General features: G+C 40.7%; 1 protein-coding gene across 2 annotated transcripts in view; it reads left to right on the forward strand.

The window, feature by feature from the left end:
- The first annotated feature begins 629 nt into the window (after positions 1–629).
- Positions 630–15,288, forward strand: part of AUH (AU RNA binding methylglutaconyl-CoA hydratase) — a 103,573-nt gene continuing 88,914 nt past the window's right edge. For both annotated transcript variants that reach the window (XM_085043573.1, XM_085043572.1), the window contains exons 1-3: positions 630–913; positions 9,840–9,907; positions 10,005–10,092. In XM_085043573.1, coding sequence (XP_084899699.1) covers positions 685–913; positions 9,840–9,907; positions 10,005–10,092 — 385 coding nt within the window. In that variant the 5' untranslated portion in view covers positions 630–684. The remainder of the gene's footprint in view (positions 914–9,839; positions 9,908–10,004; positions 10,093–15,288) is intronic.

A 15,288-nucleotide genomic window follows, 5' to 3' on the forward strand; every position in this document is an offset into this window, starting at 1 on the left:
CTGTTCTAGCGTCTCATCCACTGTCACAGTAATTTCTTCCCAAAATTTCACCTAAATTTCCCCACTTTTAATTTGTATCGATTACTGCTTGTCCTACCACTACAGTTGTAGTGATCTTCCCTTCAGACACTGGAAGGTTGCTATGGGGTCTCCACAAAGCCTTCCCTTCTCCAGGCTGAACAGCCCTAGCTCCCTCAGCCTGTCTTCGTAGGGGAGGTGCTCCAGCCCCCTTATCAACTTCATCGCCTCCTCCGCGCTTCCTCCATCAATTCCATGTCCTTCTTGCTGTGCTGAGACCCCAGAGCTGGATGCAGTGCTCTAGGTGGGTCTCACCAGAGCAGAGCAGAGCAGAGCAGAGCAGAGCAGAGGGGCAGAATCCCTCTCTCGCCACGCTGCCCACGCAGTTTTTGACGCGGCCCGGGATGCGGCTGGTTTTCTGTCAAGTCTCAGATCTGCCCTGGCCGACGAGCCTTTTCCTGCTGCGAGCACCAGCCGGGACGGGGCCGGGAAGGAGCGGAGCCCTGCCGGGCCGGGCCGAGCCTAACCGAGCCGAGCCGGCCTTCCCGCGGCCCCGGCGGCGGCGCGGGCGGGGGGAGCGGCGCCCCGTGCGTGCCGCAGCCGGTCACGTGGGCGGCGGGACCGGGGCCGGGGCCGCGACAGGCTGAGGCGGCGCCGGCAGCAGCGATGGCGGCGGCGGCGGCGGCGCTGGGCGGGCTCGGCCTCCTGCGCGCCCGGCTCAGGCTCGCAGCCGCAGCCGCCGCGACCTCCGCCGCCCTCGGCCGGACCGGCCACCGGGCGCCGCCGGTGCGGGGAGGTGCCGCCGCCGCTCTCCCCTCGGCCAGGAGGAGCTACGGCTCCCAGGCGAAGGAAGAGGAGGAGCTGCGCGTCCGGTACCTGGATGATGAGCACAAAGGTAACGAGGGGAAAGTGGCCCTGCACCCGCTGCCCCGGCCCGGCCGGGGTGACCCCTGCGGGCTGGGAGAGGGCGGCCCTGGGGGAGCTGCCCGGCGGCGAGGGGCGGGAAGAGAGCGGCGGCTCCTCCTTCTCCTTGTCACCGCGGCCGGGATGCGTCGCTGGGTGCTGGAAGCTGCCGGCATGGCAGTGGCAGAACTGGGTCAGCTTGGTCCCTCTTGGCTCTTAGCAGCATCGTGGAACGGTTTGGGTTGGAAAGGACCTTGAAGACTATCTGGTTCCAACTTCTCTGCCATGGGCAGGGACACTTCATACTAACCCAGGTTTGCTTAGAGCCCCATCCAAGGTGGTCTTGAACAGCTACAGCGATGGGGCATCCACACCTCTGGGCAACCTATTCCAGTGTCTCTGGAACCACCCTCACACTAAAGATTTTCTTCCTCTTACCTAATCTAATCTAGATCTGCTCTTTTTCGGTTTGAACCCATTTTACTTTGTCCTGTCACTACGTGCCCTTGAAAAATTGTCTTCCTTCATCTTTTATGTAGGTTCCCTACAGGTACTGGAAGGCTGCAATTAGGTCACTTCAAAGCCTTCTGTTTTCTACACTGAACAATTCTGATTCTGTCAGATTTTCTTCATAGGAGAGGTGTGCCATTCTTACCATGCTGGTGGCCTCTTCTGGACTCAGTCCAGCAAGTCGATGTCCTTCCTGTGCTGGAACCCCAGAGCTGGATGCAGAGTTCCAGGTGGGTCTCACCAGAGCAGAGCAGAGGGGCACAATCCCCTCCTTGGCCCTGCTGCCCATGCTGCTTTGGATGCAGCCCAGGACACGTTTGGCTTTCTGGGCTGGGAGTGCACATGGCTGGGTCATGTCCAGCCTCTCTTCCACCAGCACCTCTAAATCCTTCTGAGCTGGGGTGCTCTCCATCTGTTCGTTCCCAGCCTGTGTTAGTATCAGGGTTACCCAACCCAGCTGCAGCACCTTGCCCTTGGTCTTTTTAAACCCCATGAGGTTCCCATGGGCCCACTTCATGAGCTTGTCTGGGTTGCTGTGAATGGCATCCTGTCCTTGAGGTGTGTCAACAGCACCATGCTTCTTTTGCAGAGTACTGTAGCATACGTGCTGTGTGTGTGAGATAGACCTTTCTGAGTTGGCATCTGTTGGCCATTCTAATTGTGAGAAAATGAAGTTTAGCAGCAAACTGCTGGAGTCATGCTGCTTCTGACATCAGTTTTGTGCTTGTGTGCAGAGACAGACAAGGGCGCAGAACTTATATTGATGTTTTCTGTGCTGGGAGGTATAGCTTCAGTATTCTCTCATCTCATGCTGCTTTCCTGATAACCATCTTGTCCTCCTTGCTTTTAGTGTTGTCAACTATTACTCACCTTGTTCTACCCAGCTATACCAAGAGTCTTGTTTTAACTTACCTGGTTAAAAAAAGAAAGAAAATCTGTGCTCCTTAGTGACCTGCCACCAGTGCATCACAGCACAGACACTTTATACTTCCTCTGACTTCATGCTCACCAGATTTTGGAGATGTTAAGCTTCCTTTGGTGTTTGTCACTTCCTTCCCCTGTGGATGCAGCAGGGCTTGGAATGATGGAGCAGAAGTAAGTTCAGGCTCTGTGCCTGAGGATTTATTTTTATAGCCATGATGTTATACCTGCTTTTATGGAGAGGGCCATAGTATAGGGTTTTGATCATCTGCAGCACATGAATCTCTTTATCTCGAGAATATATCTTGGAACCCCCATGTGTTGAGATGCACAGTTCAGTTTACATCTTTGAGCACATTAACTCAGCTGTTTCAGACCTGCTGCAAATTCAGGTAAATGCCTGTCGGTTGAGTATACCTGTATATAGATTTGTATACAGAGAGGTAGCTTTAAAACTGAATTTTAGTGTGAAGCTTAGAAGATTATTCTTTTTTTCCGAGGGAAAACTGATGTGCTTTCATCTGAGGGCAGGTTTTAGTCATTATTTAGGGTTGATAGTAAAGATGATGTAATCTCATCCTGAAATCATCTTCTGTCTTACTTGTAGCTCTGTTCCCAGCTCTTTCCGTTTCCTTTAAGATGTACTCTTTTGCTCCAGTTTTTTCAGCCAAGTGGAAGTCTGAATTAATTTTAAACATCTATTCAGATTTTTTGGGGATTATTTTAAGTTGAGGAAGAGACTGGAGCAAAGAAGAGTTTGTAAAATGTTAGAAGAGTGTTTTTTCTTGTTTATTTTGTGCTTTACCAAGAAGTGGTAGGAAATAAAATGATCTTACTACTCAACTTTTATTTCTGCTATTACAAAACAAATGTAGAATTAAGCAGTGGGTTCCACCTGTTGAATCAGCTAGGAATCATTGTTTTTGTAGTGTTAGGAAGGTGTTTTTTACTGAATATCTAACCTAATGCCCCAAAACATGGAGATAGTATTTGAAATGTTAAATCTACTGTCACTATCATAAGGAAGAATTCAATCAGTATATTTTTAATTAATGAATTCTCTTCAGCAAAAGGATTTTTCTTTAGTATTTGACTTTCAGAAGGACATAGAAGCAAACACTGTTTATTAAAAAAAGATAAGAACAAGGATCTAGAAGTAGGCCAGAAGGAGATATAAACTTCGTGTGCCTTCTTCAGCAGTACAAAGAGCAGGCAACATTTCTGCAAAAGAAACATGGCTCTGCTTCCTTCTCATAGTGCTACCACATGCCCTCATCCTGGCCCTGTATGCCAAGTTAATCTATATTTATCTGCTTACAGCATGTAATATCCCTGCTGAATGAGGACACCACCTCTATAACATACCTGTTGTCTTTCTTGCTCTTTTCTACCTTGCCATTCCTTGGTCTACCATTTCATGTTCTACACTTTCCCACGTGGGACTCTGGTGCCCCTGTGGACTCATCCCACTCTCCCATTACATTCTTCTTGACTCCATGTAAGATCAGAACCTGTTCCTCTGCCTACCTTCTGTGGCACACACATGCTTGTTCATGTTGTGGTTGTGCTGTTGCACACACCTAGTGTTTACATGTTGCTCAGAGAAGATGTATTGTGAATATTGGGAAGATAGGAAAACTGTCAGTACGTGCCTCATGTACAGGCACTTGTGGCACATGTCATGTAGCACCAGACAAATCTTTGCCTGTGGGCAAAGTTGCAAACTGTTCTGCTTCATATCACTTCCACGTGATTTGCATACCCCAGCTCCTGGGAAGTTGTTAAACATAAGCTAAAATGAGACTATATTCAAAAAGGCAAGTTACTGAAATTTTAACTCAAGGCTTTCCAGCTTCCAAATTTGAGCTGAACTAGAATACAAAAGGTGTGATATTTTTAAAGAATGTGATTGAAAAATACCTGTATATTCTGCACATGTTGCAACTTGGGAAGCTCTTAGTATCAGTTTTCTGTGAGTAAAGGTGACTGTCAGTGCATTAGTATTTTTTAATTAAATCTATCTTTTGCTTTATTTAAGATTCTATTTGATCATCACTAGGGCTGAAATATATTACAGCTGCTGACATTTCAGAAGTCCTAGCCAAGTTGCACTAGTGATCCCATTACAGATTTAAATGAACTTAGTACTTTTGGTTTTTAAGTTATAGGTGCAGTTGGGAGAAATACCTCTTTAGTCTTGACTCCATTGTTGCAGTGTCGCTTGCTGGCATGTGATATAAATACTTCTTATAAAATTTAGGTTTTATACTAGAATGTCTCCTTATGATTAGATTTCCTAGCTGGTTTTACTTCAGTTTAGAGTAAGACAGCTTTTGGCCTTCATCAGCTAGAATTTTAATGTACACGGAATGGACAGAACAAATATGGTCTTGGTTGAAGTTGTTTGTTCAGAGGTTGGAAACTGATGGCTAGCTGAAAAATTGGAAAAACTTACCCTTCTTTTGCCATATTTAAAGCAGGGCTGAGAAGGTGAGATCTACAATTTAAGAAGTTCAGAAAAGAGAGCAGAATTTAGAGATGAAAGAGGCGCAGATAGGGGATTTTGAATAGTGTTTTGGTGCTTTTAAAAAGTACTGCTTAGTACACATCTGTGTGATTTTTCACTTAAATACTTCTTGATAAGATGATTAATGAAAGCCACCAGGATTGTGCATGATATACTCACCATATGTTCTTGTTTTGCTTAAGAAACTACTTTAGAATAATAAACATCTAAGTCCACTTGTCTGCCTTGGTTTATCTGAGTAGTTAAATGAAACAAGCTTAAAAATAACTTACCTCTCTTTCGTTTTCCTTCCATTTTTCAAACCATAATTCAAACTTTTGAGAGACTTTTTTTTAAAATTATGGAAGATTACATTTGTGTGAGTGTGTATTTAATACAAATTAATGATAATAAAATAAATACAAATAAAAAAAATCCGCAAGTGTTTTATATGCAGAGGTAGTGAGTCTTTTGAACTCTGACAAAATTACTAATATGGGTTTAAAGACAAGACTTATTTTTAAGGAACCACTTCAATATGTTTCTACCAAACACTGAGGATGAATGTTTTGATCCCTAAAAAGTACAAGATAACAGAGATAAACACCATTATTAAAAATAAGATTTCCTGTGTGCTGATACAACCAGAAGTTAAACCAGCATCTAATTTCTTCACTTTATTCAAGTCTTAAATTTAGTGGATGCTACGAAATCAGGATGTTTCAGGAAATTTATTTTGAAGCTATCTTCAAGATATGTATATATCTTTATTTCACTAAAAGACATTTTTTGCTTTTATTATTCATGACTTTAAATTTTTTTTCTCTTAAACATTGAGAATTCTACCACAGGCAGCTTTCTCTTTTGACAGAGGCAACTTGTAAGCAGAGAACATATTGTATATTTGCATATGCTTTTCTTCTAATGGTTAGCTAGGAAAGTAGTATGCAGGAATATTGCTGCTTATATTAGACAACACAGGGAGTCATCGTCTCTTGGAGAGCCTAGCCAGTTGAGATGATAGTTTTCAGTATGCAGATGTAATTTTTAGTAGATGGACATTATGTGCTGAAGTGTGTCCCAGAAAGAATGCAGGGATGACTCCCAGGAAAAACTATAACATTTATATTGAGGTTAGCATTATGTGAATTCTTATTCCTTCTTAGTATGTCTGTCACGTTTTTGACACCATACAGATACAACAACAAAACAATTATTATTAATAACATCATCAACAATAACAACATAACTTCGGCTTACATGTATTAATGACTACTTTTTAAAATTTTTTCTTTTATGAGTAGATTTTTAAAACACTTTATTTGAAAGGATTTTGGAAACCACATCTATATGAGGGTGCTTTGTGAAGAGTGAACCATCATTACATGCTTCAGATAACAATGTAACGGGTATTTTTATTGAACAGTTGCAGCAGTCAGGTCAAGTCCTAGGTGACTGGAAAAGAGGAAACATTGTACCCATCTTTCAAAGGGGTAGAAAGCCTGGGAAACACACCCATCAGCCTGACCTCTGTGCCTGGAAGAGTCATGGAACAGATCCTCTTGGGAGCTGTGCTAAGGCACATGGAGGACAGAGTATTGATTCAAGACAACCAGCATGGCTTCACCAAGGGCAAGTCCTGCCTGACCGACACAATGGCCTTGAATGATGGAGTGACTCCGTCAGTCGTCAAGGGAAGGGCTGGAGGTATCATTTATCTGGACTTCTCTAAAGCCTTTTACAGAATTCCCCATCAGTTGTTCACTGATGAGAAGTTGTTTGGATATTGGCATCCAGCATGTAGTGGTCAATGGCTCAGGGTCCTGATGGTCATCAGTGACAAGTGGTGTGCCTCAGGGGTCCATACCGGGACCAGTATGATTTAGTATCTTCACTGATGTCATAGATGACGGGATTAAGTGCACCTTCAGCAAATGTTTTGATGACACCAGGCTGAGTGGTGCAGTTGACACACCTGAAGCATGGGATACCATCCAGAGGGACCTGGACAAGCTCAAGAAGTGGGCCCATAGGAACCTCATGAGGTCCACCAGTTCCAAATGCATGCAAGGTGCTGCACTGGGCAACTCTGCGATTAATGCAGGCTGGGGATGAACAGATTGAGAGAAGCCCTGCTGAGAAGGGCTTGGGGGTGCTGATGGATGAGAGGCTGGACATGACCCAGCCATGTGCACTCCCAGCCCAGAAAGCCAAACGTGTCCTGGGCTGCATCCAAAGCAGCATGGGCAGCAGGGAAGGGAGGGGATTGTGCCCCTCTGCTCTGCTCTGGTGAGACCCACCTGGAACTCTGCATCAGCTCTGGGGTCCCAGCACAGGAAGGACAAGGACCTGCTGGAATGAGTCCAGGGGATGCCATGAATATGATTAGAGGGGTGGAACACCTCTCCTATGCAAAAAGGCTGAGGGATTTGTGATTGTTCAGCATGAAGATTAGGCTTTGAAGTGACCTTATTGTGACCTTCCAGTACCTCTAAAGAACCTACAAGAAGTCTGGAGATGAATTTTTTACAATGCCCTAGAGTGAGAGGACAAGGTCTTTAAACTGAAAGAGAGTAGGTTTAGATATATATTAAGAAAAAAATTTTCCTGTTAGGGACTGAAACAGGTTGCCCAGGGAAATTGTTGGTACTCCATTTCTGGAGGTATTCTAGGCCAGGTTGGATGTGGCTCTGGACAACCTGGTCTAGTGCAAGGTGTCCCTGCAGAGGACTTGAAACTAGATGATGTTCAAGGTCCCTTCTGTCCTCAGAATGCTGAGGTCTGGTAGTAATGGCATATCAGAACAGAACTGATTCAAATGTGAATACAAAGAATCTCTTTTCTATCTATCACTGCAATATGTAGGTATCCCTTGCTAACCTTCTATACTTTTCCTCTTGCAATTTCTGCTTAATATTTTTTTTCTTACTTAAATAGTACAACTGGGTGGGTGCCATCTTTATCCTTAACTTCTGTAGAATGAAGCAGAAATGGTAGTTTTATGTCCTGATACAACACAACTAAAATGAATTGACCTGTATGATTTGTCTTCAAGGATCATTCCTTTGTAGGAAAAAATGTTAAAAGTGCTTTAATGTTGACTGGAACATCCTTCTGAATACACTATTAGTGGTGGTGGAGTAGCAGTCTTTAGGCTTCAGAGGGGAGAAGAAAAAATCAAGTGTCATTAGGTGTCATTGCCATTAAGTATAACATGCATCTGAAAAGGAGTATATTTTCTGAGTCAAATATGGTGTGGGATAATAGCATCTCTAGTTTATTCAAGCATGGGATCTGTTGTGCCTGAAAGAGAGGCAAAGTCAGGGTAAAGGGTCCTTTTGTTGCTTTAACGTGGGATGTTGCTTTTGCTTAATCTACTTGTGTTGAGCATATGGAGTATTCAAATTTGGAGTGATCTTCCTCCTGGAGAAGAAGTTGTAACAGCTGAAGAAAAGTGCTACAGCACCCCTCCTTTTTGCTTAACAGAACATAAACAGATTCCAATCTAAATGCTGAATAATGACCTTAGCAGGCAGTCCTGTGTGAATACCTCCAGCCATGGGGATAAACAGGTGGGAATTTAGACTTAAAGAACAAGGGAGTGAAGGTCATTTGGGTTGGCCTAGCTCCTCTCCTCATTTAGGAGGTATCTGTACATAGCAATTGACTGTACCTTAGGAACAAGAAAGAGGCATATGCTTTATTACTTGTGTTTGACACCATTTTTATTTGAATCTTGGGAGTGCTAGCTGGGAAATGGGAGACTTTGTCTTCAAATTGGTAACTGCAGAAGGAGCAGGAGCTCTTTAGTCTTGTGTGCATGTGTGTGCATACATGCAGGAGGAAGCAGAGGAAGTGAGCTCAAACACTAATGGATTAGTCCTTAGGGAGGACATGTTTTCCTGAAATAGCAGAAGCAGTATGCACTGAGATGACAAGGAAGGCTATGAGAGCCAGATTACGTACAGATTGCACATTCAAAGCTTAATGGTGAAGTAGTAATCACCTGGGCAAATATGGAGTTTCTGGAATTTGTGTTTTGATTTTGTAGGTTGATGGCAATACAGTGGGAATTTTTGTTTGAGGCAGAGCTCCCCTTCTGCCTTTCATTCCTGGTCCCTGCCCTAGGCCTTTGGCTCCCCTTATCCTTTCATTGTATGCATAAAAGGTCCTGACTGATAAAATGTTACAAGGGCAGAATCAGCTGTGTGCTGGTGTTTTTAACTCAGGCAGTTGTGTTGGGTTCAGGCTGCTATAGGAATAGCAAGTTCAGTCATTGCCAAAATAAACTTCAATAATCACACCATATAAGGTGAGTGGGACAAAATAAAGACAAGTTTAATTTCTGCTGCAGCATTCAAACCAGTGCAAGGTAATCAGTCAGTGAGACAATTGATCTGTAAGTGGACTAAGGGAGCTGTGAATGTGTCCTTGGAGCCAGGTACGAAGCACTGAGCTTGGTTTTTGTGTATCAGGAGAGAATTTTTGTGTGATTTTGTTCCTTTTTAAACCAAAGTACAAGTTTCCCATCTGGGGCGTTGTTTCTATGTTTACAACTTCCTTTTACCTGTATCAGAGTTTCTAGTCTTTGCCATGGTAGCACTGTTAAGAAGTCTCTGGAGATAGGCTCTCAAAATATGGAAACATGTGCTTTACAGTTAAAGCATCTTTCCTGATTGCATGTCAGCACCTCATGCACAAACATGAAATTTGTGCATGCAAATGTGTAATTCCACATTCAACCTTTGTAAGCACTGTTTCCACATGAAGATGTTAGCGCCATATTTTTGTTCTCTAAGTGTAATTTCTGTTGAGTATTGAAAAATGTAAATCAGTTTATTTTCTCTCAGAAACTCAGTAGTGGTTACACTAGCATTTTTCTTGTAGTCCTCAATGCCTTTTGTATAATTTCATAATAATTTATGTAGATGATACATGTTTTACTACGTTGTAACAATTATGTGAATTTTTTCCCCTCCAGGAATTGTGGTGCTTGGATTAAACAGATCTCATGCCAAGAATGCACTTAGCAAAAATCTTGTAAAAATGGTAAGTGAAAAGAATAGTTTTTAGTATAAAGGTGAAGTATTGGAATTAAGCTCTTTAAAAAGTGTTTGGTTATTCCCCTTCCTCCTTTTCTCTGTAGATGTCAAAAGCTGTGGATGCTTTGAAATCTGATAAGAAAGTACGAACTGTTATATTCCGGAGTGAAGTCCCGGGGATATTCTGTGCTGGTATGCAAACTTAATTTTCCTGAGAAGCTGGAAGTCTGTATTCTCTTATTGCACATACACACACTCATACACACACAAAAAAAAGGCAAAAAAAAAAATCGCCCAGATTCCAAGGAAGCATGTCTTTTTCATATATTCATCTCAGTAGCAAACAAAACATTTTTGTATGATTTTCCTCAATTGCTAACATGAAAAAAATTTTGTGTTTATTCTTTCTGTGTCATAAAGTATTTCAAAATATTTAATAGTTTATCCATGGTGGTGAAAAATCATTTAATTGAACTAGAAACTCTTGCAAGTACTGTTAGAATAAGGTGCAAGTAATTTTAGAGGCCTTATAAAGAGGCTTTATAGAAAGCTGTATCAAACCTGTATTTTAAACACATTAACTTGAACCTTTTATTAAAGGAAATTATATAAACCTAAAATTTCATGATGAGTATGCGTGTTTCTTCAGGCTGAACGTATTCTTAAATTAAAAGCAAATCAAAACAAAAAGCACACACCCCAGCCCACATATCCAACAGTACATGCGTCTTGCCAAAGTGCTCAGAAAAGCAAAAGCACTCAACTACCCGATGCTGGGAGACAGAATTTGCTGACATGTCAAGATCAATTCGTAGAGCAGTATCTCTTATGAATATCAAGTGAATAGTCTTCTGATTTAAAAATGTTTCAACCAGTTCTTACTTTATTCAAATTTAATTTAAATCCATTTGAAACTGAAAACAGAAGACAGTTTGTTCATTCTAATGTATTAATAGAACTGTCAAGAAAGAAGAGATCAGTTCTGAAATTTTACTTTTCTGATCATTTATGTAGTTGGTATGCTTGATAGCTCCAAATAACATAATTATCTCCGTTTTAGATGCAAAGTAGTTTTTTCAGTTTTTTGAATATTTAACATACCTAAGCACTGTTAGTTGAGTTTAAAATTCTTTTTGTTGCTGTTAGTAATTCTGTTCTCATGCAGATACAGTTTGTCATTTACAAGACTTGTGAAATTAATTGTCTTGGAAAAAAAGGGAATAATCAGCTCAGTACTTAGCAATGTGTTGAATAGGTTAGATGTGTATGTATTAATCAGCATATTTAATTTAAAGGTTGTATCTTGTTTTAAATCAAGAAGTTTTAAGTTTTAGTAATCTCAGGAAAAAAGGTTTAAACACTGTAGTTTTTAAACCAATGAAGAATGAAGCATCAGTGCAACATGTGCAGATGGTGTTTCAAGTTAAATGTTATGTACATGAAATTTAAAGGTGGCTGATGGGTTTTCTATTTGACCTTCTTGAATTTTGTAATAGTGTTATATTGGAGATAGGAAAGCAGAAATACTGAATTTTAGGGAGACCATTTGAGGTACGCTACTATTAATGTATTTATGAGCTCCGAGTACGTCTCCAATATTCTTTGTTAGCTGTCTCTTTAGAGCTGTTTTGGTATTAAGATTTACCATAGTCATTGCTGTTTGTTTGTCTGGCTTGAAAAACCAAGCAGATCAGATTATGTGTTAACACGTAACAGTAGACAAGATACAAGGATGTTTATGTTGGACATTAGGAAGGCAAATTAGTCCTGAAGACTCTGAAAGACAGGGTCTGGTTAGTTATATCTGGATCTTAACCCAGAGAGTAGACAGAGTGTGAACTACATGTCTGTAATTTAAAAAAAGTGATGGGTAAAATAAGGGTCCTAAGAAAGGAGATTCCTGCAGGTGAACAGGTGAAATAAAGAATGTTCCAACAGTGGTTACTGAAATTCAAAGTGAACCAGAATACTTGAGGCAGAGTTTGTTAATGAAAACAGGAAAAAAGTGCACAGTGGATGGATGGGTTGCTTCAGTAGGTGACTTTAATGGATACAAAGAGAATGATAATGGAGAAAGTATAGGGAGATGTGGAAAAAATAGGTAACAGCTTAAGGAAGTAGGATGAAGAGAGGAACTTACTGGATGTAAGAAGGCATTTTCTGGAGCGGACTCAGGAAATTCAGTGGAACAGAAGAAAGTATTTTCAAACTTAAATGTTAAGGGAGAATGTGTTACTTCAAGAACATTTAATTTCCTTGAAAAATAACTTTGTGAAATGTCACATTTTCTTATGCCTTTATAGTGCTGTTTAGTGCTGGAATGTTTTTATTTTTTTGTGTTTCCTCAATAATATGCTTTCTTGCTAACATACATGGGAATGTATGTTTTAAAAAATACAGTTCTATGAAGATTTTGTGGACAACCATCTGATGTTTAACAGACCACATATTGAGAAACTTTGTCCTAGGACGTAGTTCCCTTTTATGTGAGGAATGAAGTCCAAGATCATTAAATCTTGCCATTCCTTAGCTATCAACAAGTATCTGTGAAAGCCACAAGCCAAGTGTCTTGTTTCCTTCTAAGGCCTAGTCCACAAAACATGACCTCCAACCATTTTCCACAAAGTAACAGTGTGGGTGATTAAAAGGTTTAAACTCTGTTGATGACTGATGTAGATTTGGGTATGATTTCAAATTATGAAATTTTCACATGGTGAATTGGGAGTGTGACAAAAAATGGGATTGCGTAAAAGAATGTAGAGATGTGGCAGAAATCATATCCTTTCATTTCTGCATAAAAATTCACTTTGAGTCTTTAACTACTGTTTCCTTTATGTCTTCCATTTAATACTTCATACATCCATGGGTGCAGATGGTTCCTCCTTAATGCTGTAGCAGTGATCAAATAGGACTCCCAGAAATCAAAGACTTGCATGTCTGGGGTTAAGGGTGTCTATGCTTATGCATAGACTATGTCTGTGAGTACTTATGTCTATGAGGGCTTCTTGTGATTCCTTTAGAGATGCTCTGGCATGGAGTCACTTCTTGACTCCTTTCTTTCTCCATCTGAAACCAAGTAAGTAAAATACTGGCCTTTTTGGAGTGAACATGTATGAGTAGTCCTGGCCTATGTAAGTAGAGGCTGTGTGCTTGCCCCATTCTGCAGCCAAAGCAGGCGAGTCTGTACAGGAGTCTTTTTATTTCCAGACAGTGTTCCATTCTTGAGGAAGGCACAGTCTTATGCAAGGAATCAGGCAGGTATTCCATGGGTCAAGTGTCTGTGACTAAGTAATCGTGGGCTGTGATGTGTTCACACAAGGGGCTGAATTACATTCACATAGGCAGTTTGAATAACTTGATTTTTCATTATTAATGTAATTTTAACATATGTAGATTAATGATATTGCTGAAGTACTTTTTATGAGCAGATTTTTAGGCTTTTTCAAATTCAAAATATTTCTGAAAGTGTAGGTGCATAGTAGTGTTGGGCAATATGGTACTGTGAGGAAGAGAGGAAGCAGTATCCACAAGTTGTTGCAAAAACCAGTTTTATGTCAGCGTGTTCACAGAATAATGTTGGAAATCACAGGATAATGTTGGAAAATACTTCAGTGAGGTCATTTGGTCCAACCTCCCTCCTCAATCAGAGTCATTCTGGAAACAATCTTAGAGCTTCTTCTGATTTTAACTCCATGAAGTCTAAGAAAAGATACAAATAAAATACATTGCTTAAGATCTACTCTTTTTTTTTTTTTTAAATCAGACAGTATTTGATAATGGCTTTGGTCTGAAGAGTTGAACAAGTTAGTATTGCATCTTAAGGCTTTTGTTGTTCAATTTTCTAGGGCTTTGAGTAAAAGCCAAAATAATATTTATAGAACTTCTAGTTATTATAGAATTTTATCTTTGGAAGTGTTTTGGCTGAAGCTGAAGACTGCTGCATGGTTCTAGGGCCTCTGCTTTCTTCTAATTTTTCCCATCTCACCCACTCTTGTCAGTGTGTTTGATGATGTGAAATAGGGATTGTGCTATATTTTGCAATTGAAAACTATGGATATTTGAGATCAGGTAATATGCTTTCCTTTTTAAACAGTTTTATTTGTTGAACAGTTTTATAGTGATTAAAGAAACAGATTCCTTTTATATTCTTTTCCTTCCACCTTTTTCCTTGTTGTTCCTTGTATTGTTTTTCTTGGTACTGTCATGTTCCTCCAGCCCTCTTTTCGTGTGCTGTCAAGAAGGCATTAAAAAAAGTATTCCTCATGTATTTGTTTCAGGGAGAAACTTACTTGCCTGTAGTCCATTGGTTCCGTTTACAGCTCATGCTGATAAATAAAACCCCTTATTACTGTTTCACTATTCAGAGTAGTTCCTTTTGTGCCTGAAAAATGAGGGCAGTTGCTTTACTCTTACTGTCCAAGTTCAGTCAGGGTTTGTTTGTTTCCTGAAAATCCACATGTGAATTGTCAGTTTCCCTGCATCCATCCCTCCTCTCTTGATATGCAGAAAAATCCTACCATCTTATAAAGGAGAAGAATGAGTAGAGGAACACCCTGCTTCTGGGCTTTGATTTGCATAGGAGAGTTAGGAGAGCTTTCTTGGACAAGGACTTGTAACTTTTTGAGATTTTTGTGGTGCCTGTGTTTAGAGTATAAGTGTTTAGAACAGTCTCTCTTCAGCATTGTTTTTTCAAAGTGAACTGATCTGTCTGAAATAGAGGTTGTGAGGTTGACATGTTACTTGCTCTGTATATGTGTGCATAGAAAGAGAGAAAGCTCTGGAACAATTTTTACTTGACATATTTGAAAAAATGTTCTTTGGAGACCTTATTTCAAAAATCTTTGAGATGTATCAGAATATAGACAGTTAACTTTTTGTTGTTGTTGTAACAGACTTTAAAGACAGTTTGAAAAGTTTGGGTATTTGAGCTCTTTAAACCACTTTGACCTAAAAGTTACTGCAGCTTGGCCAATAAAGTCCCTTCTTGGAAAAGCAGAAGTAATCTCTGCCAGCAAAAATTCACCATTAGAATCTGTGGCGTGAGTAAAGCCAACCCAAATGCTTTTCCTGTTGGCATGAATCGTTGGCATCAGTATTTTGTTTCCAGCAGGGTTGAATTGGCTATATGGAGTCTAATTCCCGGCTGCCACTTCCAGCTGGTGTAGTTCTTCTGGCAGAAGTTTACGAAGCAGACAAGCCTGGTAGAGCAGATCCTTGAAGACTTATTTGTTTATGAGGTTTTAATGTGGAGGAGTGGAGGAGTTTCATAATAGCTCTCAAATACTTGACCTACTCTTATTTTTATAGAACTAGCAGGAGTAGTAGGGAGGTATTACTGTGGGTGTAGTCTCCTTTTTTCTTGCAGTCTCTGTTTAGCAAGCATGGAAA

This window comes from Lichenostomus cassidix, chromosome Z, assembly GCF_008360975.1.
Source record: "Lichenostomus cassidix isolate B80296 chromosome Z, HeHo_3.0, whole genome shotgun sequence".
NCBI lineage: Eukaryota > Metazoa > Chordata > Aves > Passeriformes > Meliphagidae > Lichenostomus > Lichenostomus cassidix.